Below are 22,148 nucleotides of genomic sequence, written 5' to 3'. Positions count from 1 at the left end.
AGCATTTGAAAGCTTCCATTATTCCTTTTCCCATCCGAGACCCTTTCTTATTTATTTTCACCTTTCCAATAGAACTTACTTGCTTTTCTCTTTTCTTGGGAAGAAACAAGAGAGCGCAACATGGCTTTGCTTCTCTTGGGAAACTGGGTGCCTCCCCAGCATCATATTGATGGGCATTAGGCAGCACTATTTGATGCAGTATTATTTTGATATAGAGCTGTGCTTAACACAATTTCTGATGGGTTTGTCCTCAAATTATTCAAAGTAGAGGTATTTCAAGGAAAACATTCATTTCTGGCTGAATGAACTGATTTTTTTATTTCTCAGAATTTTTTTCTGGATGGCGATAATCAGACAGTGATTTATTCATTTATGATTCAATTACTATTGAATCATTTAAATACTTATTATTACTCTAAGAATACTGATAGGTGATGTCTTGATGAATTTAATTAATCTACTGTCCCACTAAACTATATTTTATAATTACATTTACTATTACTACCTTCAATTATTTATTTAAACAGCCTGAACAGTATCTCAGCAATGAACCTAGCACAACAAACTTCATGTGGTTCCAGTCAAGAATTTCTGACTGTCAGTTCTTAACCCTAAGTATTAGATCTCCTTTGGATTTTTCTTGATTATCTAAATACCAATGGTCTTGTACTTTATGTGTGTTTCCTACTGGAGCAGAGTTATTAATAAAACATCATTTATATCAGACAGCAATCCGATGTAGTAATCATGTACTTCTACCAAAGAAAAAGATTCTCTCTTTTCTGGCAAGGAAAATTATAATGAGGAATTCTAGGGGCAGACTGTTATTTTCAAATGCTTTGTATTCTCATGCACATCTAGCATATGCATTGTTTAATTTGGTCCTCGTTTGCTGGTAGTGATATGTGTGAGGTATCAGATGACTTACAAAACTGCAGAAAATAACTGCACAGAGCAAATTATGACTTCCACTCTCACTGGGGGCAAGGAATGTCCTTGCTCATTGTACAGCAGCCCTCCAGGACTGCCAGCAGGCAGGTGAGAGGAAGGTTTTGCGGCAGTCAGTTGCAAAATACTTAGTTTTGCTGCCTTTGCACAGCTGGGCTCTGGCCTATCTCCTGGTGCCCAGCTTGTGCAATGCAGCTCTGCCCTGTCCTTATGGCAGGCTGCATCAAGGAGGCACTGTTCAACCCTTTGCAAAGAAATCTAAACTTCTTTACACTAACTCAATGAATTGACTGATCACTATATTCTGATAAATCCATCCTGACACCTATTTATCTTGCTATATATGAATGCAGCAGAATGCTTTAAAATCTGTTCTAGTGCCTAATACTTCATCCCACCACCAACATAGTTCTTAACACAAGCACTTCTCTTCAGAAATTCAATACTCCTGAATCTCCATTCAATATTTCTCAGAAATAATTTTCTGTCACTTCAGTGTTTCTGAGGAAACATCTTTGAATTACTTGTGCCTCTTCTGCTTTGCTTTGCCTCCTCTGCTTTTCAAGTAATTCTCACATTGATCGCACTTTGGCGGTTACCTTCTTTAATGAAAACAAAAGCAAAGTAACAGTAAGAATTCAGTCTTCGCTAGCAAGGAGTCCTCTTCCATATTGTTTCTTTTCGTGTGATTACTAACGTGCTCCCTGTCCTCTTCCTTCTTGTATGCTAATAAATGTTTCTCTTGATTCCCTTCCCAGCCGTCACCAATCTTACTTACAGTATGTGGAGGCTTTTCTTTAATAACTCCGCTCTTACTGGAACTTGTTTCATGCCTGAACTCCTTACACAGCAGCTCATGGCTGGAAAAAGTAGAGTCACAAGATTATGAACATGTAAACCCTAAATGTTATCCCTGCATGCAAAGGGGGATTAGGAGTTGCATTAGCAGTTGTAGGAGGGTCTATGGAGTAATTATTTTGTTCATCCAAACAGAATTAATTCCCACTCTAGTACAAAGCTTTTGGATGGATGAGACTGATTTTGTGTTGCGTTCGGGCTTATCTGATGCAGTTCACAAAAGGATTGTTTCTCTGCCTGCGTGTGACCATTTCTTCTCCAGCTTTCTACTGCAGAGCTGGAGGCCAATAGTACGATTCAGTTGCCCTTAATGATGCATTCGCATCAGTCGGTTTTAAAGCATAGCTGTTCAAGGAACTTGCTCAGGGATGTAAGTGGTGGCTTTGATTCTGCAGACTCCAGCTCAGTGTCTTGGGTGGCTCTTGCTCTCCTTGTTGTGTGTCTGCCTCTCTTGCCTTGTGACATGAATTCCTACAGAGTGTGTTCCCGCTGCCACCTTCACCACTGGCACATCTCGCATTCCCCGAACGCATGTCGCTGATCAGGAGCAGCCTCTGCTGAGCTTCTCTTTGAGCTAACTGCTGCTTTGCTCAGGCAAGGTACCATTTAGAGCAGCCATTTCTCTTCTGTCTCCAGCCATTTCTCCCCCACCCCGGCCAATTTTTATGAATTCTTCCATGAACTCACACTTGAAGAATTGTGGGTCATTGGTTTTCTAACCCAACCTCCATCAAATTTTGGTTTGGTGACAAGGCATAAGGGGGTTTGATGCTGGTCTTATCTAATAGGTTTTGCAGGATTCCACTTCTGTAGGCTGCAGCTTGAGAAGGGATCTTCTTTTTCCCCCATTTTTCAAGGTTTCTCTTCCTCTTTGTCACTTCTCTCTCATATTGACATTGCAGCTGAATGAGAATGCTTACTTTGTGAGCTGAATGAGCGTGCTGCTTTGTGTTTCATTCAGCCTTCTCTACTTGTTTCACCTAGTTGCTTTATTCTTCGTAAATATTGACACAATTTAATAATGACCCCACGTATTTATTTTGCTAAATCGGGGCCTGCTGGTGTGTTTTCAGAGGGCCACTGGTAACCTTATCCAGGAAAGCAGAGCATACCTGCTCTGTCTCTTCTCTTGCCACAGAAATCCAAACAGTTCCCCAGTCCAAATGTAATCACACCTCTGCCTTCTCATCAGCTCTTTCTCAGCTGGAGTCACCTTGGACTCCTTATTTCATCTACAAAATGACTGGTCAAATTACAGATTCCATGAAATGTTCCTTTTCTTTTTCAGGTGTGAATCAGGATATACTGGACAGCACTGTGAAAAGACAGATTTTAGTATTCTTTATGTTGTCCCAAGTAGACAAAAGCTTACGCATGTCCTTATTGCAGCAATAATTGGAGCTGTACAGATTGCCATTATAGTTGCAATTGTCATGTGCATAACAAGGTAGGTAAAGACAAAAACAGTGAAAAATTGCACATTGTATGGATATGCTTTTTCTGTGTCTAAATATTTGATCCCCAAAATTTTATATATTTTAACATAAACCCTAAAATACCTACATAAAAAATGCCTAATGACCAAAGTGGAAGGATTATGTAAAATCCTATTGCCTTTTTCCTTTTTCTTTTTTTTTTTTTTTTTTTTAACAAAACACTCATTTGTTTAAATTCACAAACCATCAGTAACCACTCTGAATGCCCAGATCAAATGCCCAATAGAACAGGTCAGCCTTGAAACATGTCCAAAAGGTCAGCTACTGTGTTAGAACTTCACTGGAGTTATTCAAGCATTGCTGATACCTCACAGAAGCTATGATCCCCCTCTCCCACCCACTGAAACCAGAGAGATTGACAAGATACTCTTTCCTGCAGCACCACTGTAAATGGTGTTACACAGAGAGAGAAGTATCCCTCACACCATATATGCTTTCTGAAAACGAATGTGCAGCTAGTCCCGTTGTTAGGCACTCTCCATGGGAACCTATTTTATAAAATGTAAAGATGCACAAGCACAGAGTTCAAGTTTCTGGGTTGTCTCAGACTCTCACCCTGTATGAAAACCAAGATGAGAGCCATGGATTCTTTTTGATGACAGGGGACTCAGTTTGCTCATCAAGAACTTGAACCCAACAAGGTCTGAGAACTCTAGGATAGAGTAAGGATGTCTTAGTCACTTTATAGTTGCATGAAGCATTTAAGTCCTACACTTGGGCATCCATGCTACATTTTGCCTTTTCCTCCTCGACTCGTCCTTTTTCAGCTCCAGTTACATTAAGCCATAAAACTTGCTGCTACTGCATTAGTGCAAGGCTTCCCAAACTCAGTGATGCAGAGTGACACCAACAATGTAGGCCTCCTTCCCTATCTCTCTTGGGAGGTTCAACACAGCAGGTGTAAGTACCCATCTGACACCTCCTGCACATGTGAAAGAGCTATTTGGCTCATGCAATTGATGTCATCCCTTTTTTACTCAACGCCCTGCTGGCCACAGCAGCGGTATGGAAGGCTGTGGCTCCTCTTTCATCCTCCCTACAACCGTTCCCCAGCTCACAGCCCCTCAGGTACAGTCTGTCTTGCTGCCCCCCAGCAGAACTGCTCCATCGTGCATTGCCCGCTGTCTGACAGGCTACGTCCCGGCCCGTTCAGTATTGCTGGCTCTTGTGAATCCTTTCTCAGTTATGTGTCCGTGCCCAAGAAAGGGATCGCCTGAGCCACCCCACAGAGAGTCCTCCTGGGTGGGCTCTGTCTCAGGGGCTGCCACAAGCAGCGGAGCACCTGGACGTCCAGCACTTCCAAAGCCCCATGGATCCAGTCTTACCACCCGCCGGGTTTTAGGTATGACATATCTATAAAGTAAAGCAAGTGCAGTTATTCACGATGGCACGTGTTTGCTGGATCAAGGCTGAAGAAAGTAGCACCGTGCTGGCTTCAGTCTCAAGTTCAAGCAGAACTCCCTTCTGAGTGATCTGGGGTCACACGGACATCCCCAGGCGACAGTCCAGTACCAAACAGCAGGAGCATCCCCCTGTCAGCACAGCTCATAGACTCCTTGCCATCCTTAAGTACAGAAGATTAAGTCTGTGTGTTATTGCTAGGCTTGATTTTATGCAGCATATATAAATTCAGCCCTCCTTTTTCTTTCTCTTTTTTTAACAGAAAATGCCCCAAAAACAATAGAGGACGTCGGCAGAAGCAAAACCTAGGCCATTTTACTTCAGATACGTCATCTAGAATGGTTTAACTTAGTGATTTTTATACCTACATTGACCATGTGATGTACATTTTTATTATATCTTTTTTTAAAAATGGAAATATTTATTTCAGAGGCCTTATTTTTGAACATTTTTAGTGTAACAATGTTGGTCTGTATTCTGAAAGCATCAACTCTAACAGCTATGGACTGTTTTAGTATCTTTACTTTTATGTTTTTGAATACAGTAGTCCATTTTCTGTATCTGTATCACATGGTTATATAATAGACTTGTGCTTTATCCATGGAATGTAATATTTTTGGGAACACAGATTTATTCCACCAATGGTTGTAGATTAAAAAAAAAAAAAAAAACAAAAAAAAAACAACAAACCAACAAAAAAGTCCACATTACCTAGCAAACAAGGCATGAACTAAAGGTAAAAATGTTTACAGCTTACTTTTCTTATGAGAAACTAGAAAACACTGTGTTTAAATACCGTAGATATTTAAATGTTTTTGGAAGTTAGTAACTGATTTTTTAGACACTGCCTATCGCATGAACTGTGAAGCTGTGTGCTGTGTGTAGTTGTAACATATTTATAAAACATGTGGGCTGGGTCTAAGCACTGCCATCTTCATAAATAATTCCAACAATTTATTTTTAAAGAGAAAAATTATAAATTTCATAATTTGGGAAGTTACCTGGTAGAACAGATGGCACAGGTCCAAAAGGAGTAGATCTTGGTAGATGTAGGTATTGTAAAAATTGGTGTTGAATAATTGAACACAAATAATTGGAATAAAGCCTACTTTATCACTGTTAAAGCTGTTTTAATACTTCTTAAACTTTTTTAAAGAAAATACATGTTTTAACACCTACAATACGGATTGTATAGTGTTTGTGATTAAAATAAAAAAAAAATAATAAAAACTAGTGCTCTTGTATAGAGTATTTTCAAGAGCTAAATATGTCCATCTAAATTAGTCTGCTGGTCATAGTTATATTAATAGACTGTTAGTTGTTGTTTGAAAGATCCCAAGATAAAGTGTGAATAGGATGTGTTCAGCTGTTTTAACATGTAGTTTAGGCTTTCAAAATTTTGCATGTAGGATTTAATAATTTGTTCAATAAAAAGAAAAAAAAAAATGCTTTCAACATTTTGAACTGGAAAAGCATGTCACAATACAGCATTTTCACTATATTGCCTCTGGTTTAGTGTGTTTATTTGCTACCCCATGTGGTAATTGCAGCAAGCTGAAGACCTGGAGTTGTTTTGCTGGAAAACAACAACTGTGTTCATTTTCCTGACCGCTCCTTGAATTCCCTCGGAAAAAAGCACCCCAGTAACACAAAACCAAAAGTAGATCATTAAAACTATGCAAGTTTGCTTTCCTGCTTAATTAGTAAGTTACTTAACTTTCCTGGATTAACACTAATTACTTCATCAGTACAGAAGCGTGACCCTTTAAACGTATGTTCCTTTCCAGACATTGCTTCCTAATTATAGGGGTTTCATGTTGCTGAAAGTATCCGAACAATCGTGCGTGGATATTTTGTAGTCAGAAGTATTTGACCAAGGTCCAGGAGCGGCGTTTCACGCCCTACTTTGAGCATCGCCGGAGCCAGCTGTCGCCCTGGCTCCCCGCAGCAGCGCCAGAGTCGTTCTGGCAGGATCACCGAGACTTTGCCTCCCGCCGACCCAGCCGAAGGCAGGCAGAATGGATCGCCGTGAAGGCACGCCGGAGGCTGACAAAACCCACCAAAATCGTCTCTCCAGCGTCACCGAGGAGGAGGAAGAACAAGATGCAGCTTACACGATTGTGACGGTCCTGGACAAAGTGGCCAACATTGTGGACAGCGTGCAGGCGAGCCAGAAAAGGATAGAGGAGAGGCACAGGGAGATGGAGAACGCCATCAAGACCATACAGATTGACATTTTGAAGCTTGCTCAGGCTCACGGCAATACGGGCTACACGGTGAACAAGTTACTGGAGAAAACCCGCAAAGTCAGCTCCACCGTGAAGGAGGTGCGGGCACGGGTGGAGAGGCAGAGTGCCAGCGTGCAGAAGGTGGAAAGCAAACAAGAGGAGATGCTGAGGAAAAACAAATTCCGGGTCGTAATCTATCAGGTAACCACGAGCCTCATTTCTTGTAGCGCTGTCATTGTGCCACCTCCGTGGTAGCTGCTGGTAGGCACCGGTTAATGAACCAAACGACGTAGTCTGGCTGACACGAGAGTTATTTTATGCTTTCTTTAACACTGAGTTGTGCTCCTCACTGCCTTTCAGCCTGAACCTACTGACGGCAGCACACGCAGTCTATTATTAGCATTGGTAGGTTTCTGAGCCAGTCACGTAAGATTAACTGCTGATCAGCAAGGGCTATTTGTTGCCCCTCCGAAAGGTAATATGAGGCAGGCCCTGTAAATCTTGTCATACAAACCATGCCTGACATTCATCCCTGTTATTTTTTTCACCGTATTAAGTACAAGTCCAAATAGCAAAAGTGTTTCCAGGCTCCCTGGAACATAGACTTTCTTCTATCACTAACTTCCAAACATATGGTTTGTTTAACGTGCAGCATCGCCCAGGCTTTCATAGTGCTCACAAATTGGGCTTTTCTTCATTGTCTCAGTCTATAGCAGTATATGCACAAATTAAAGCTCAGACCCACAAACCCCTCATGACAGCAAGTAGTCCCTTCTATGCTCTACTTTGGAAATGGTTTAACTCAGCACTGTTTTTCCAATCATATTGGGCAAGGAAATCATACCTTTTTGTTCATTGACCTCATTCCAGAATGCTTATTGCTCTGATAAATAATTGTGTTTGAGGAGAAGTTCCATGAAACGGCATGGTCTTGCCTGCATCCGTACAAATAGACAGTGCAGGCACTTTGTGGGGTCTGTCAGTTGCTAGCAAGTGCTGTTGAACCTCTTTGTTTAATGGCCCAATCCTGCATTTGCTGAAACTTCCCAGTTCCCCAAGTCAGCAGAAAGTAAGAGTGTTTAATCTTTTGCCAGAAGCATAGTTGCTCCTTCATACCAGCGAGTCCCCAAAGTTTCTTTCAAAGGAGTCTATTCATCATTAGGCGTTCTTGAAAATGCCAGCCCTTGTGAGTAACACAGGGTGCCCCCGTTGCCCAGCCTTACACCCTGGTCTTGCATCTGTTTGTACATAAATAACATTTCTTGCAATGAATGGAGCCATGTGTTTCACAGAGTATAGTCACCACCATATACAGCTGACAAATTTTTCTGCATGATCTAGCTTTCTTAACTACTTCATTTTCTACTGCTTAGAAAAAATGGCTAAAAAAAAAAAATAATAAAAGCTGAAGGTAGGAGATGTTACCTCTATGTTATGGTAGTACCGTATGCAGCCAACTTGTGCCTCCCAGATTTTCTGATGGAATGACTTACTATGGATGTTCTGGAGAAAGCACGGGTACAATCTGGCCTATTATTACAATTATTGCAAGCTGCACCATCATGGTGGAATAAGAAAGAGGCACTTTCACTTTTTCCTTGCAAATCATTTCCCAGAAAAATGTAATAAATAGCTCTGACTCCCCTGGTTAATGGCATAATGCCATTTCGTTGATGGGCCTTTACCATAATGTTTGCAGCAGAATCAATGCTTTGAAGATATTTGTTCTTAAAACAGTATTCATTACATAAAGCAAATTTTTCTCCTAGCAAGACATGAGTTGTTGCTTTTTTAAAAATGCAGTAAAATATGGGGAAAATTTATTTATAGACAGCTGTAAAGAACAGCTGTTGCTATTTTCAGATGTTTCACACAAAGGTGGCTCTCACAATGCATACTTTCTCTAAGAATCACCTTCAGTAGTAGTTTCTGAATTTTGTGCTGGTTTTGCTGGACAAGAAGGACCTGCACCCTATTCTGTATGTTTAATTCATAGGCGGTACTTTCAGGAAGGGAGACAGCATTTTTGATCACTGTCTTTCTAGCTTCCTCTTCCTGTGGTAGTTAAGAACTCCCAGCAAGAATATGAATATCTTCCTCTTTAACTTCCGTCCCTTTTGAAAGGTAGACTGAAGATCCTTTTCCCTCATGCACAGAAGAGCAGCAGATACGCTGATCCTCTAGGATCCGACATTAAACACTTTTCTGGAGGAGAACTGCATTGCTCCACAAAAACTGGAACGTGCTAGGTAGCCAAGACTGTGCTGAAGCTTTAGGGCACCGGTACACCCGTGAAAGTCTCTTTCACACAAGTGCAGTGATTTTCACGCTGTTGGTTTACACCAGTGCAGGCATACTGCTGGAGTGCCAAGACCTGAATGACTGAAGCTTGGCTACGATGAGTGGGAGTCTGTTAATAGCTACAGATTCCCTTCTTGTGCTCCCTTCACCGCATTTCACAAATGGGTATAACCAAGTGGTTTACTGGGTGGTTGTGAGTGACAGCTCATCTGTGGTGGGATTTTTTTCTGATGAACCATCAGGGACATTGTGATGGAGCCAATGACCTGTGTGTAGCCAGCGTTGAATGCCTGCATGGGTGAGCACTCATGGGTTCTAGTTTTAACTTTTGCCAGTACATTGGCATATGAGGAAGAGGGAAACACCAATTAAACCCTAAAGATTTTCTTTCAAGTGGATAGCTTTGATCTTACCATCGATAGAAGGAGCAGTCAGGTTGAAAAGGATCATTGGCTGGAGGAGATTGTCCCAAGAGACCTCAACTACGATGAAAAGAGTTGGCAATATCCTCGCATTAAAAAGAGACAAAGTGATCATCCATGAGTGTAATGATTAGGGAAATTGAGAGCATTAATTTTTAAAACGCTGTGTGGTTGAGAAAAAGATTTGGTAGCAGGCAGCTCTCCTCCCCAGGTTGATTGAATGCTTCAAAATGCTAGGTTACTTCAGGGTGTCTAGTGAGGTCTTTGACACTGGAGTGCTATGTGCTCTAAGGGCATAGTAGGGAATGCAGAGTACATTGTAGATTGTGCAGGTCACTGGTTACTTCTGTTCAGGTTAGTCTAAATAACCAGCTGTGAGAGCTATCATTTCTCTGCAGTCAAAGAGCATCTAACAATTTAACTCATTCTGGCTAAATTATTCAGAAATTAAAGAGAATTTTTTTTTTTTTTTTTTTTTTTTTTTTTTTTTTAAATCCTGAAAGAACTTCTTTCATTTGCTTTTCTGCATGTTCTGCAAGTCCCTCTTTGAATGTGAGCACATGAAAGTCCACATTACAGTTACTGGGCTCTTTTCTGTTATTACTTTGCTTAAGCACCATAAACAAGTAACAATTTCCTCTGAAGGGATGCATGCATTTGTTTCACTCACTGCTGTCTGATGTTTAAAATTAGCGGACAGTCACGGCAGACATGTCAGAAACCAAGTAAGGTTATGGCTTAACTGGCCTACACAGCCATGTTTCAACTGATTTGTTTGCCCTGTGATTGCTCTACTGCACACTTGAGGAGAGGTTAGCAGAAGAAGCCTTCTATATGCCAATCATATTATGCATAAATAAATTAAAATATATGTGGCTTTTCCTGTCCACTGCCCATCTGCAGCATAATGACTTGGACAGTAAAAATGGTGAGACCACGATGAAGACAATAATCTGAAAATCTGAAGTGGAAACGCTTCCATCCAAAGTGGCAGTAAAAGTCAGGGCGTCGTGAGCTCAAGAGATGAGGTTGCAAACACAGACTCTGAAGGACCTAGTGCATGAACTCACCGTCCATTGGCACAGAGTTTTAATTACAACTATTCTGAGAAAAACCTGTGTGAGTAACCATGACGTGAAAGACAGCAAATATAACACTTCTATTTAAAAGAAGACAAAAAAAATTATCTGAACCATTGCTGTTCATCTGATGTCATTCGGGCATAAGAATGGCAGGCTCAGAAGGGGCTCTGCAGAACAGAATCGTTAGTACCGTGGAATTAAATAGCTCACCAAGAGCAGATTCTGCTAGGTAACTCATATTTCATCATTTTTCTGTTTCACAGAAACGTGAGAAGTCTTATCCTTTCTCATATTTGTGTACTTGATACCTCATAACAAATAAGCTGGAAAAACAACAGATGACAGTGGATTGTGCTGAAATGGGAATTGAAGCTTGTGATGCATTTCTGAAAGTGTTTGCTTCTAAGACCATCTTGGTCAACTGCACCATATTTTCATTAAAGATCTTGGCATAGAACAGGTTTAAATGCTAATAAAATATTCTCAAAATGAGGGCCTGTCAGTCCGGAGAAAGAAGTATAGACAAGAAACCAAATTCTCTTTAGAGCTGGAGTAATGTTAATTTAAGTGTACACAGTGTCAATTCCTGTACTTTTAGCAGAAGTGTTTGTTGTTAGTTTGTCTTCTGAGGCCCCATGCTTTGGAAAGGACAGAGAATGGTGTGTTACTTGCTCACAAGATGACTGAGGCCCTGTTTGATGTTGTGGCTCTTAAAAGTTCAATGTGAGCATGAAAGGCTTTAGGCAAGATATTTCCAGAAGTCATTAGAGATGCCCAGAGCCTTTGCCCAAAACACTTCGGGGCCTGCCTGGACTACCATGTACAGCTCTGATCACCCGTGTTGAAGTGAGTTGTGTTCAAACTGACCAGGTTTGGAAAGCAGCTACCAGGCTGATCAGAGGAATGGGAAGCCCTGGTACATGAGAGGATACCAGGAGATCCTGGCTTGGTTTAGTCCAGCAAGAAAAGAGGCTAAGAGGGGTTGTGGCTATCATTTATGCATACATTGGGGCACAAATTAAGATTCCAGTAAAGACCATCAGCAAAAGGAGAAATGGTATAAACTGACCACGAGTCATCTCAGGTCAGAAATCAGAAATGGATTCTTAGTCCTGGAGACATGAGGGTCTGGACAAAGCCTTCTACTAGAACCCTTGTAGAGAGAAGAAAACCTAAATTGATGTTAAAGTGGAGTCTGAAAACCTAATGAAAAAAAAAGATGGCGTAGGTTGACTACCTGTGACGGCAGAGCACTAGCCTCAAACACAGAGGCCTCAGCAGCCCAATGACACAGGGCCTTTGTTGGAGTCTTGTGGCATAAACCTTATAAATATTTTTACAGCTGGGACAGGTAATTGCCTTCACTGAGATTACAGAGAATAAAAGAAACCCAACGGTTGTGTCAGAGAGTGTAGCAAAAGTCCTTTGTTTGCAGTGTCAAGCCCGGTCCTTCAGCTCAAAGCACTGAGCTGGCCCCGTGCTGTGCAGCTGAACGCCGCCGGAGTGGCAGAGCCAGCGCTGAAGTACTGCAGGCAGCCAAGAAATTCATCAATTACCCGTGATTTTTAGAAAAAAAAAATCAACCACTTTCAACCAGCTAAAGAAAAACTATTTCTAGGGACACATTCACAAGGAAAGAAGGGAAAGGGAACTTCTTTTAAAAAAAAAAATTAAAAAGCAGCTGTTGGGACATTTTTGTGGTCCTAAAATGAAGTAGGTTGCATATTTCACAGGACTGTGTTCATAGAAGATTATAGACTTGACTCTACACCATTTGATCCTGGGTAGCTGGAGTCCCCAGGCCCGCTCCTTTGTGATGACCCTCACAGGGGACAGGCTGTCATCTTCCCAGGGCTACCATTGATTTTCCTCCGCCTATTAACATTGAGCAGTGGAAACAATTGATCTTAATTTACATTTGCGGTGGATGCAGTTGTTCAGGGCTTTGCTAGCCGTGGGCCTGCAAGCCAGCAGAAGAGCGTGGCCACACCATGAGCCTCCCGTGTCGTGTCTCTCCCCCACTGTCCTAGAGACCGCCCGGGGTGACTTACCGACAGAAGCTGTGGCCGGCCACTGTGGGCACACACGTGTCGTCGGCAATGCCCTTCGCTCCCAAGGCCTGGAGTCAGGAATGGACTTGACTGAGGTCATGCGGTTGGGATTTATAGTCTACTGAAGACAGCTGAACCTTGCAATGATTCCTTTAGTACAGGAATAAAGTTGCTCAAAACAGCACAGGCACAGGCGTGAGGAATATGTGACATCATGTTAGACATCGGTAACGCAGACATTCGTGCATTTGGCCTGTAGACTCCCTTCAAGCGAGCAGAGAGAAATGTATGGAGCCTGCCTCACACCACCCGTGGTAGACATCTACTTCTGGATACAGTTTCTACTTTATAAAAGCCTGTTCTCTCCATTTAGTTGAAAGGGTGCCCAGAAGTGAGTTCATACGGAGACACGGTTGCTTGGACAGACGAGTGCAGCAGCTCCTGATGACTGCTGCATTTCTTTTGTACTTGAGAGCACTTCCCTGTTCTAGCTAGCTTGCAGGAGCAGTCACCTTGTGATGAATGAATAAATCAGTATGTTACCAAACGTTTTTTTTTGTTTTTTTTTTTTTTTGTCTTATCATACCTTGTGATTGCTCTTTCTCCTCCACTGACAAAGGGTTGGTATCTACAGAGAAGTTGTGAGAAATTTCACCAGTTTGATTGCAAACCCGCAGACTGACCTGCAGAGCTCTTCCCTAAGATAGCTTCATAAAACAATAGCAAACCAAAGAAAGTGTGAAGCTTTAATTTTCCCCTGGAGCTGCAGTAGTCCTTTTTATGCAGCATGTGGTGGCCTGGAGCCAAGGGCTTCTCTGAGTGATCTGGTATAACTGAGACCACTCGCTCATCGTCTGTAGCTTGCTGCAGTCAGATAATGAGAGAACAAGCTGGGGTTCTTTATAGTCATTGGATGCTCCTGGTTAAATTAATTAATTTCTGTCAGAATTTAAAGAAAAGGGATGTGTTTTAAGCTTCACAAAAGGGAAATGAGGGGGGCTGACCATTCTGGCCGGGCTGCTTTTTCATTATGTAAAAATAATTCTAAATACAAGCAACAGCGCTTTGCCATAAAGTATTACGTGCTGAAGTGTTAATTCTCTATCTACTTGTTAAAATCCCTTAGGTGCCTTCTTAAAATAATCCTATTTCTCTTCCATCTGAGCAGCTTTTTGGCCTGATGGCTGAGATTTTGAAATGGAATATTTGCAGAAAAAATGAAGGGATCACTTTGAGATTTATAAAGCTTCACCCTTAACTGTTAGAATATGAGTAAAAGCACTGAATGATTTGTAATTGGTTATTCATCAGCGGTTTTGTATTGATTTAGAGAGGAATTGCAGGGAGATGTTTCAGTGATTTACCTTGGCTGCCTGTTTGAATAATAAGTCATTCATTTAACATGCAAATTTCTAAGATTCTGTTAAACACTGTGGCGATGCAGTTTCCTGCCCGTTCGCTGCCAGTCATTTGCATCACCAGTTGTCATAGACACGGCAGCAGCGCCAGACCAGGCGCTCGGTGGCCTTCGACCGTTTTTGCTGCTTCGTGCTCTGCTTCAGAATTGTCAGGTGATCGCCAGTCCCATCTGTGCTTATGTTAATCATCGTCTGCACCTTTCCTGTCACACGTCCCAAGGCTGAAAGATCATTTGCTGTGACCTTTTCCTCACGGAACACAATGACTCCAAGTTACAGGGTTTCATCTGTCTCTCCTCCCTGCTTGCGCTGTGAGCAGTTTCTTTAGGAGCATTTAGAGTCCTGACACAAAATATATAATTTTACATATATAATACTTTTAGATATGTATAAAATTTAATTATTTATTTGGTCATTCTGTTTTTCTCTGCTATTTTTTTTGTATTTTAAGTTTCGTTCTGCTAAGATTCCAGTTGAAATTAGGTAATAGTTGAGAGGTAATAACAGTTGCCTTTATTAAAACTCCTTAGAGTTACACTTTGAAGCTATTTGAAAAGACAATGCAAAACTGGTTTATAGCATTTCTAGCGTATATTTACAGATAAGACAATGTATTTTTCTCTCCTTGCCAGCTGTGGAAGCCCAGTCTGGGCTTTGAAATACAAACCCAGAATACTCATGCCAAAAACCATGAAAGGGGAAGGGGAGTAAAGCTCCTGAACTGGCCACATCCATTAAAATGCCCTCATAGACCATTATTTTTTTATTTTTAAATGGCATTATAGTAAAATTATTACTGACATTATCATTAAGAGTGTTAATGTACTTAAAGCCTAAGTACTGTTGTACAGTGACACTATATCACTGCTTCATCTAGTGAATCCAGTGAACTCTAAATTACCAACACACTTTTTCTTAATGAAAATAATACTACTCCTGCTATAAATTACTGGTCCCATCTGTGCTTATGAAGATAAAGAGTGGAGATTTAGCTAACAGGTTTGTGAGGGAAATTTTTAAGAACTCCTTTTCCTTTGCCCAGCCTCACTGACCTTGCTGAGGGCATGACATGCTGCTTCCAGCAGCCCCCTTGGCTTATTTGCTCCTTACTTCAGCAGTAAGAGTGAACGGTGCTTTTAGCCCTGACCTGATCTTGGCCAAAACACCACTGCAGCAAAATACCGGAGGCATCGCTAAAGAATTTGCTCTGCCATTTCCCTCTTTTCCCTGTCCAGAGATGAGAAGATCCTGACTGTGCAGGCAGGGTTACCAAGCAGGCTCATTTTGAGACAGTCTCTTTTCCCCCACAGTTTTCAATTATCTGAGCATCGCCATCTCTGGAGTCTCATAGTGTTAACCAAGGGCACCGCCACATTTAAGATTATTTGCCTACTGTTTTTAAGGTTTCTGTGAGGTGAAAAAAGAGTCAGCACCTTGCACTTTGCATAGCTTAAGGAGCTAACATTTTTAGCCTTCCTTCATAAAAGCCTTGTTACATCCTATGGGAGAGAAATGGTGCTGCTGTGATCCATTCCTTGAGATCAGGAGATGCCAGCAGTGCCTGCAAACTGGTCAGTGCCCTCACGCGTGGGTGCAGAGCAGCCAGGAGCTTGGCAGCCGATGAAAAGTTTGCAGAGCGAAAGGAGCATGTGAAGGACACAGACCACATCCCTTCAAACATTTTCTAATTGTGAGTCAAATTGAAATGAGAGTCAAGGGCAAAATCGGCAATCGTGGAGCCAGACTTTCTTGGGAACCAAGTGTTAGAAACATCTGGGTTCCAAAATTCACTGGAGCCGTGCATTCAAATCAATGCCATGCTGGCCTCCTTCACCAAAGCTGAGGTTTACTCGTGTTTATTTTGTATTCTGCCAGGCCCTTAAAAACTCAGATGTCTTTGACTAGACATATTTGAGAAGTTAAATACTAAAAAAATTAAGAAAAGCCAAAATTCAGGTTTAAAATGCTTTCTTAGCAAACTTACTGGGCCAGGGGCATCACCAGCCACTCCTGAACTGTACAATCATTCTGTTATGGTTATACCTTCACGTTTTGTTTGTTAACGTTGTTCCTTAAGCAGTGGATCTAACTAACCTTACAGCTTTGTGGCCTCTGTATTTCTTTCCCTGCTCAGCTGAACTGCAAAGGTCTCCAGGCTTTTCCCTTTTTATTCAACCAATGCCTTCAGTCCTTCCTTTTCTACCACAGAACCTGAAGCCTCTTTTCTTCCAGACCTCATTTCCCTCCACACACGTGCATTTTCCCAAAATATTTCCAGTTTCAACAACACACCATCTAATCTGACTCCCTTCTCCCCTCTCCCCTCCTACACCCATTCAGAGCGCGCACACACACACACACACGCGGTGTGTTTGCTCAGGACAGACATCAGCTGGGAGGACAGACGGAATGACTCACAGCCGGCTCCTCAGCAGAGAGCTTATTTCTTCATTTCTGAGCTCAGCTCCATTCTCAAATTGGGGGAAAATGCCCAAATGTTTATGTGTTAGGGGAGAAGCCGTGTAAGGGTGAGAAGGTGGGAGCTGCACGATGCTGCACTTCTTGTACAAAAGCAAGACAACTTCCAAATCAACTGCTTATATGATTGATTTCCTGACGTTTTTCTTGGAGAAGGAAAAAAATTGTTCTGTTTTGAAAGGTCCGGGTGTATTTTCAGCGTGTTGAGTGTTGGACTAATTTGTCAGGAGGTTATGGCCAGCGAGCAAACCAGGACCAGTGTGAGCAGCCTCCGCAGCGTGCAGCCTCTCCAGGTGCTCCATCCAAGAGGATTAATGAAAGGGAAGGGGAATGGTCAGCTTCCACAGATTTGTTTCTTGGATTCTGGTTCTGGCGTGTGCACGTCTTTGGTTTTTGCCATTAGGCAGGGCAAGCAGAGTACATGTCCTTTGTATTAACCAATGTACAGACCATGTGACTGCACTCCTCTTTCCTCAAGAAATCGGGTTAAAAATACCTGACTGTTTGGTACCGTCTTTTACTGTGAAATAATGTCCTGTCCTCATTCTATTTGAACACTTACAAATTTAGCTTAAAGATCCTCCCTTACGTCCCATGAGGTGACGGCAGCAGATACGAGTCCTTCCTAGCAAAATGCTTAAGTAGATTTTTAACTACAAGCTTGCAAGCAGCATCATCAATTGCTCAGCTCCTTCTCACCCTCCCCTAAGATCGGGCTGCCCAGTCCTGCCATTTCCAGTCCCAGCTGCTTTCCAGCCAAGAAGAAAGCTGCCGCCCAGTTTCGGGCTTTGTCCTGCGCAACTGGAATCCATATGGGTTTGGTCTTTGCTTTTAGTGAGCCTGTAAATGAGCAGGCAGCTGTATGCGTTGACTCCACCTCTTTCCCACCTGGTGCTAAAACTTATCATTCCTGATTTAGGGAGGATGGGCTCCTCTCTTCTCACGACCCCACTGATATCTAGTGAGAAGAAGAAATGGCGAAGGCTAAGAGGAAGAAAGGAAGCAGATGAGAAAGATTTCCTACTGAGCCTAAATCACTGTATTTTCATTATGAAACCTCCCTAACACGCCAGCCAATTTCACTAATACTTTCCACTTTGGTAACATCTTTCATCCAGAAATCTTGAGAGGAGATAGAAACTCACATTAATTTTTAGCCTTGCAACATCTGATTTTGCAAGATGTATGCAGAAACCAAAGAAAAGGAGAAAATCTGAGATTTGGCAAAGATTGTTCTAAGAGTCTGTAGGAGAATGTAAAATGTTCCTAACAACCTAAAGCTCTAGTTTCTGTGTCTCATCTACAGGGCCTTCATCTCATATGTTATTGTTCGTAAGTCTTGATGCTAACACACGTGTATGAAAGTTAAAGCACTCTCTTCTTTAGCTAATAGACTATAAAGCTAAATACAATAAAAATCTCACAAACAATTGACAAAACGTACAGAAAAATGTGTTCTTCCAAAGGAAGACAGCTTAAATATTACAGAGAAAATAGCCTCTCTGCCTTCTCTCTAAAAAGTAATCTTCACATGAACAGCATACCCTATTCATCATATTGTATTCATTTCTGTATGTACTGAAATTTCAGAATAGTCATTCTGGAAACATTTTTGCTACCATTTCAGTTGAAGGAGTAGGCTATAATTTACAAACTTTGTGGAATTATTATCCAGCTGTGTTTTAGTTCATTTTCAGAAAAGAAGGGATTATGTTTATATATAGAAGTCTTTATATAATTAATGTTAATTTGCACATGTTAATGAAGATGATTATTAGCAAAGCATTGTAGTTTTGTTCCTGCTGATTTTGACAGATGAGTTGAATAACATTCTGGTGTAATCAATGCAACATAGCTTGTCCTTTTTTTTTCTAAGCATTAACAACTATTTTACTAGAGGGTTTTTCATGAAGCCAAGGCACAATGACAGACTCTTAAGTGGGTTTTATCTGCCAAATAGCTTAATGTATTTTATTTTACGTATTGTTAGTACTCTGTAAAATAACATTAAACATGACTTGCTTCTAATGAGTCACTGCGAAAAATGACAGATATCTTTTTGGCTGGAAATCAGTTCACAGCAAAATATTCAGTAAGCCCGACCCGTTCTTCCTGGATTCACAACTCCTAATATCTGTCTATTGTCTGTATTAATAATAGTAGGGGTAGAGCCTGGACACCGTCACGCCTCAGAAATCAGCTGAAGTAGTTAGTACTAATGGGAAACAGTTTAGAGAAGTTTTATATAGTTGTTCTACCTGTCTGCACCCCAAAGAGCTGCTCCTCCTGGGAGAAGAGCACACACACGTGCACATAAACAGCTAGTAGGGAAGAAGGGGCTGGCATTCTCTATCTCATACACCTTCTACAAGTTATGAGTTTTCTACTCTGTGTACACTAGTACTTCTAGATGGAAGTGACTCACTGACCTGAGCCACAAATTTGTAATGTACATGCAGGCAGCAGTCTTCAGATTCTCCCTGTTCTGATAAAACCTTCCATTACCACAAGCTTTCTTCCTTTTTTTGCATGTCCTAAATGATTCTTGGTGAATTATTTGTTTACTGTGGACAGCTTTTGGAAGTCTTCTGCGTCTTTGAGTTTTGAGCCTCTAGCAGTCTTTCTTTGGAGAGGCTGCATAAAGTCACAGTGCTAAGGTATCTAGGATAGTCCAAGCACGCAGCTAATACATAAAATATGTAAAATATAAATATGTAGTACTGAATGCTCATACAGGCCACCAAGCTCACTACAGGAGACAGAAGTGCTTGCTTGGAGACATTGTTTCCAGATGGAACTAGTCAAGTTCACCTCAGCAGCGGTGCAGGTTGTCTAGAACTGGGTTTACTGAGTAACATCTCATTCCTTTACTGACTTTGTCCCCTTGTGAAGGCAGCACACGTAAGTTAATATGTTGGGCAGCAACAAAAAAAAAAAAAAAAAAAAAAAACAAAAAAAAAAACAAAAAAAAAAAAAAACAAACAAAAAATAACCCCAAAAAACTAAAACCTAGAGACAGGTGCTCTGAAAACCATTAGAGGCCAGTACACATAGGACCATGGCATTCACTAGCTTCAGGTAGAACTATAGTGAAAAGAATTGTTTAGTCAGGCATAACATCTTTACAGAACTTGGCAAAGGTTTCTTCTGCCATTCGTATTCTGTATGGATCACATACGATGGTAGAAGCCTACCTTACTTAGTTACAATATTGTATTTCAGTCAGCATTAATTAACTACAAGCCAACAAACAAAATGCTTGAATCACCATCCTTTTAAAACACACTTGCTGGGAGATGACTCTGTGCTTTCATTCACAGGAAGAAACCGAGTGCCCTTCATCTCTCTCTGTTATCAAAGAGAGGACAGCAGGTGAAACTCTAGAGGACGATTTCTTCCCACCTGATGATCTGTCTTCTGATGAAGAATATTATATTGAAGAAAGCAAAGCAACCCAGTTCAAGAAATCAGGCATGAGGCGCATAGATGATATCAAAAAGGCATTTTCAAGGGAAAATATCCAAAAGACGAGACAAAATTTTGGCAAGAAGGTAAACAGGCTTCGAACTAGAATAGTGACCCCTGAGAGGAGAGAGAGGATCAGGCAGTCAGGAGAGAGACTGAAACAATCTGGGATAAGGATCAAGAAAACCATTTCACAGGCTGCCCCAACAAAGGAGACGTTCAAGATCCATAAAAAAAATAAAGAACGAACAGGAGCTGAAGGTCAGGAGGGGATCCAGGAAGCCAGTGCGCACATCGCCTCTGAGCTTGCAGCAGCAGAGCCCTTCACTGAAGAAATCTCTTACACAGAAGTGATCACTAAGGTGAAGAAAGACAAGAATAGCACAACAAAAGGTGCTTCCCAGTCAACTGAAAAAGGAATTACAATCCCAGAAGTCGTTCTTAAGCAGGAAGGAAAAGAAGGAGGAGGAGGCGATGATGTCCCTTTGCTAGACTTAAAGCAATCGGTATAAGGAATCGATTAGCAAACACACCATACTGTCCTTGCTGAACAAGAGATAGCACAGTATGCATTCACTCAGCTTTAGAAAAATGTGTGAGTTTGTGTTATATCACAAAACACGTGTTGGTGTTGTTCTACCATTTACACGGGTGTCTGTAGTGTTGTCTCCCTGACAAAAGCCAAGCCAGGCAAACTGAGTGACGGGGCTCCCCCTCTGTCTTGCAGCGTGCCGACAGCTATTGCTAACACCAGTGGAACTCGCATGTCAAAGGGAGATGGAAATTTGCTGTGTTTTCAAGATTGATTTAGCAGTCACTTTACAGCCTAATCACCCTCTTCAGTTGTACATATAACACTATAAAAACATTTTCCGTTATCTTATGCCAACTCCTTTAATCAGAAAACAATAACAAAGCTATTACTTCATATTAGCAAGAGGAGGAACTATGAAAAATCTCCATTCAGCAGCACAAAACCTTTTGTTTAAGGGCCCTCACTGAAACAGCAGAAGGAGGAAATTCCTGCTTTATCCAGGGTGTGACAAAATGTGGCAGGAATGATAGGGTTTTGAGTTGTTTCTTCTCAGTGGAAAAGAGAAGCTCCTGAAATGACTAAAGATTATTTCCAGAGTCCTGGAAGAGGAAGGTTTGATGTACATAAGCAATGCATTTTCTGCACTTATGGAGTAAGAATGAAAAAAAAAAAACAGACGACATTAAATATGAAATAGCAGGAGGGAAAGAGAATGAGGTGTCATGTTCATGTTACGGAAAGGCGATTGTGAGAAAGGCAAGGGTATGAAGCAGTAAAAGGAGTAAGATTAGTGCATAGGTCCTGGATAAACAGAGAAAAAACTGAAGTTTCCTCAAGATCTTTTAAAGAATTGTTACTCTACCCAGAGGATCATAGGGCTCATGAACATAACTGACCCGACACAGGAATTGTTCTGTTTTCCATTCTCTGTGCTTTTTCTGAGCTTCACTGCGATTCAAATCTATTCTACAAAGCCACTGAAGCACAGGGCCAATCCATAACTCGATTCTTTGTTTCCTATCATCATCGTTATCGACCAGCCACAGCCTCAGGGATAACGAGACAGACACCCTTTGGAGTATGGAATGCTGTCACCCGAGCCCGTGCCCTGGCATCAGCTGTTTGTAAACACGACGCTATGCTGACACGGGGCGCAGGGCTGTAGTGCTCTCTTCATTCTTAAACAGGGTTGCCTTCAAAGCACTTACCTAAAGCAATGTTAGCCATTACTATCTGTGTGAAACTTGTACTATATTGCCAAAAGCTGTATGATTGTATCTAATACTCCAGATTCATTTTAACAGCAGAGCATAGCTTGGTTATCTATATACATTGTTTGAGGACTCCCAGTTAATTGTTAATCTGTAATTTAAATATAATTAATTTGATTTCAAATATTCTGCCTGCCAGTTCTTTCATTTATTCTCGTGTACATCACATTTGAAGTGAAATAGCTTTAGCAGTA

General features: G+C 41.4%; 2 protein-coding genes across 2 annotated transcripts in view; both read left to right on the top strand.

The window, feature by feature from the left end:
- TMEFF1 (transmembrane protein with EGF like and two follistatin like domains 1) overlaps positions 1–6,158 on the top strand; it is a 126,272-nt gene extending 120,114 nt beyond the window's left edge. The window contains exons 9-10 of the mRNA XM_042798244.1: positions 3,095–3,253; positions 4,966–6,158. Of these exons, the coding sequence (XP_042654178.1) occupies positions 3,095–3,253; positions 4,966–5,050 (244 nt within the window). The 3' untranslated portion in view covers positions 5,051–6,158. The remainder of the gene's footprint in view (positions 1–3,094; positions 3,254–4,965) is intronic.
- Positions 6,159–6,331: 173 nt separating this feature from the next.
- CAVIN4 (caveolae associated protein 4) lies at positions 6,332–22,078 on the top strand. The gene is made up of 2 exons (XM_009967204.3): positions 6,332–7,132; positions 20,004–22,078. Exons 1-2 carry the CDS (start codon positions 6,722–6,724, stop codon positions 20,658–20,660), a joined length of 1,068 nt encoding a protein of 355 aa, XP_009965506.2. The 5' UTR covers positions 6,332–6,721; the 3' UTR covers positions 20,661–22,078.
- The last annotated feature ends 70 nt before the right edge of the window (positions 22,079–22,148 follow it).

This window comes from Tyto alba, unplaced genomic scaffold (genome assembly GCF_018691265.1).
Source record: "Tyto alba isolate M040663 unplaced genomic scaffold, T.alba_DEE_v4.0 Super-Scaffold_27, whole genome shotgun sequence".
Lineage (NCBI taxonomy): Eukaryota > Metazoa > Chordata > Aves > Strigiformes > Tytonidae > Tyto > Tyto alba.
Note: the sequence above shows the minus strand (reverse complement) of the source record. Positions and strands in the feature narration are given on the sequence as shown.

Excerpts from the sequence above, each read along its gene's own strand:
- CAVIN4 (XM_009967204.3), top strand. The coding sequence starts at position 6,722 with ATGGATCGCCGTGAAGGCACGCCGGAGGCTGACAAAACCCACCAAAAT. Across the intron at positions 7,133-20,003 it reads TCCGGGTCGTAATCTATCAG|GAAGAAACCGAGTGCCCTTC; the intron begins GTAACCACGAGC and ends TTTCATTCACAG.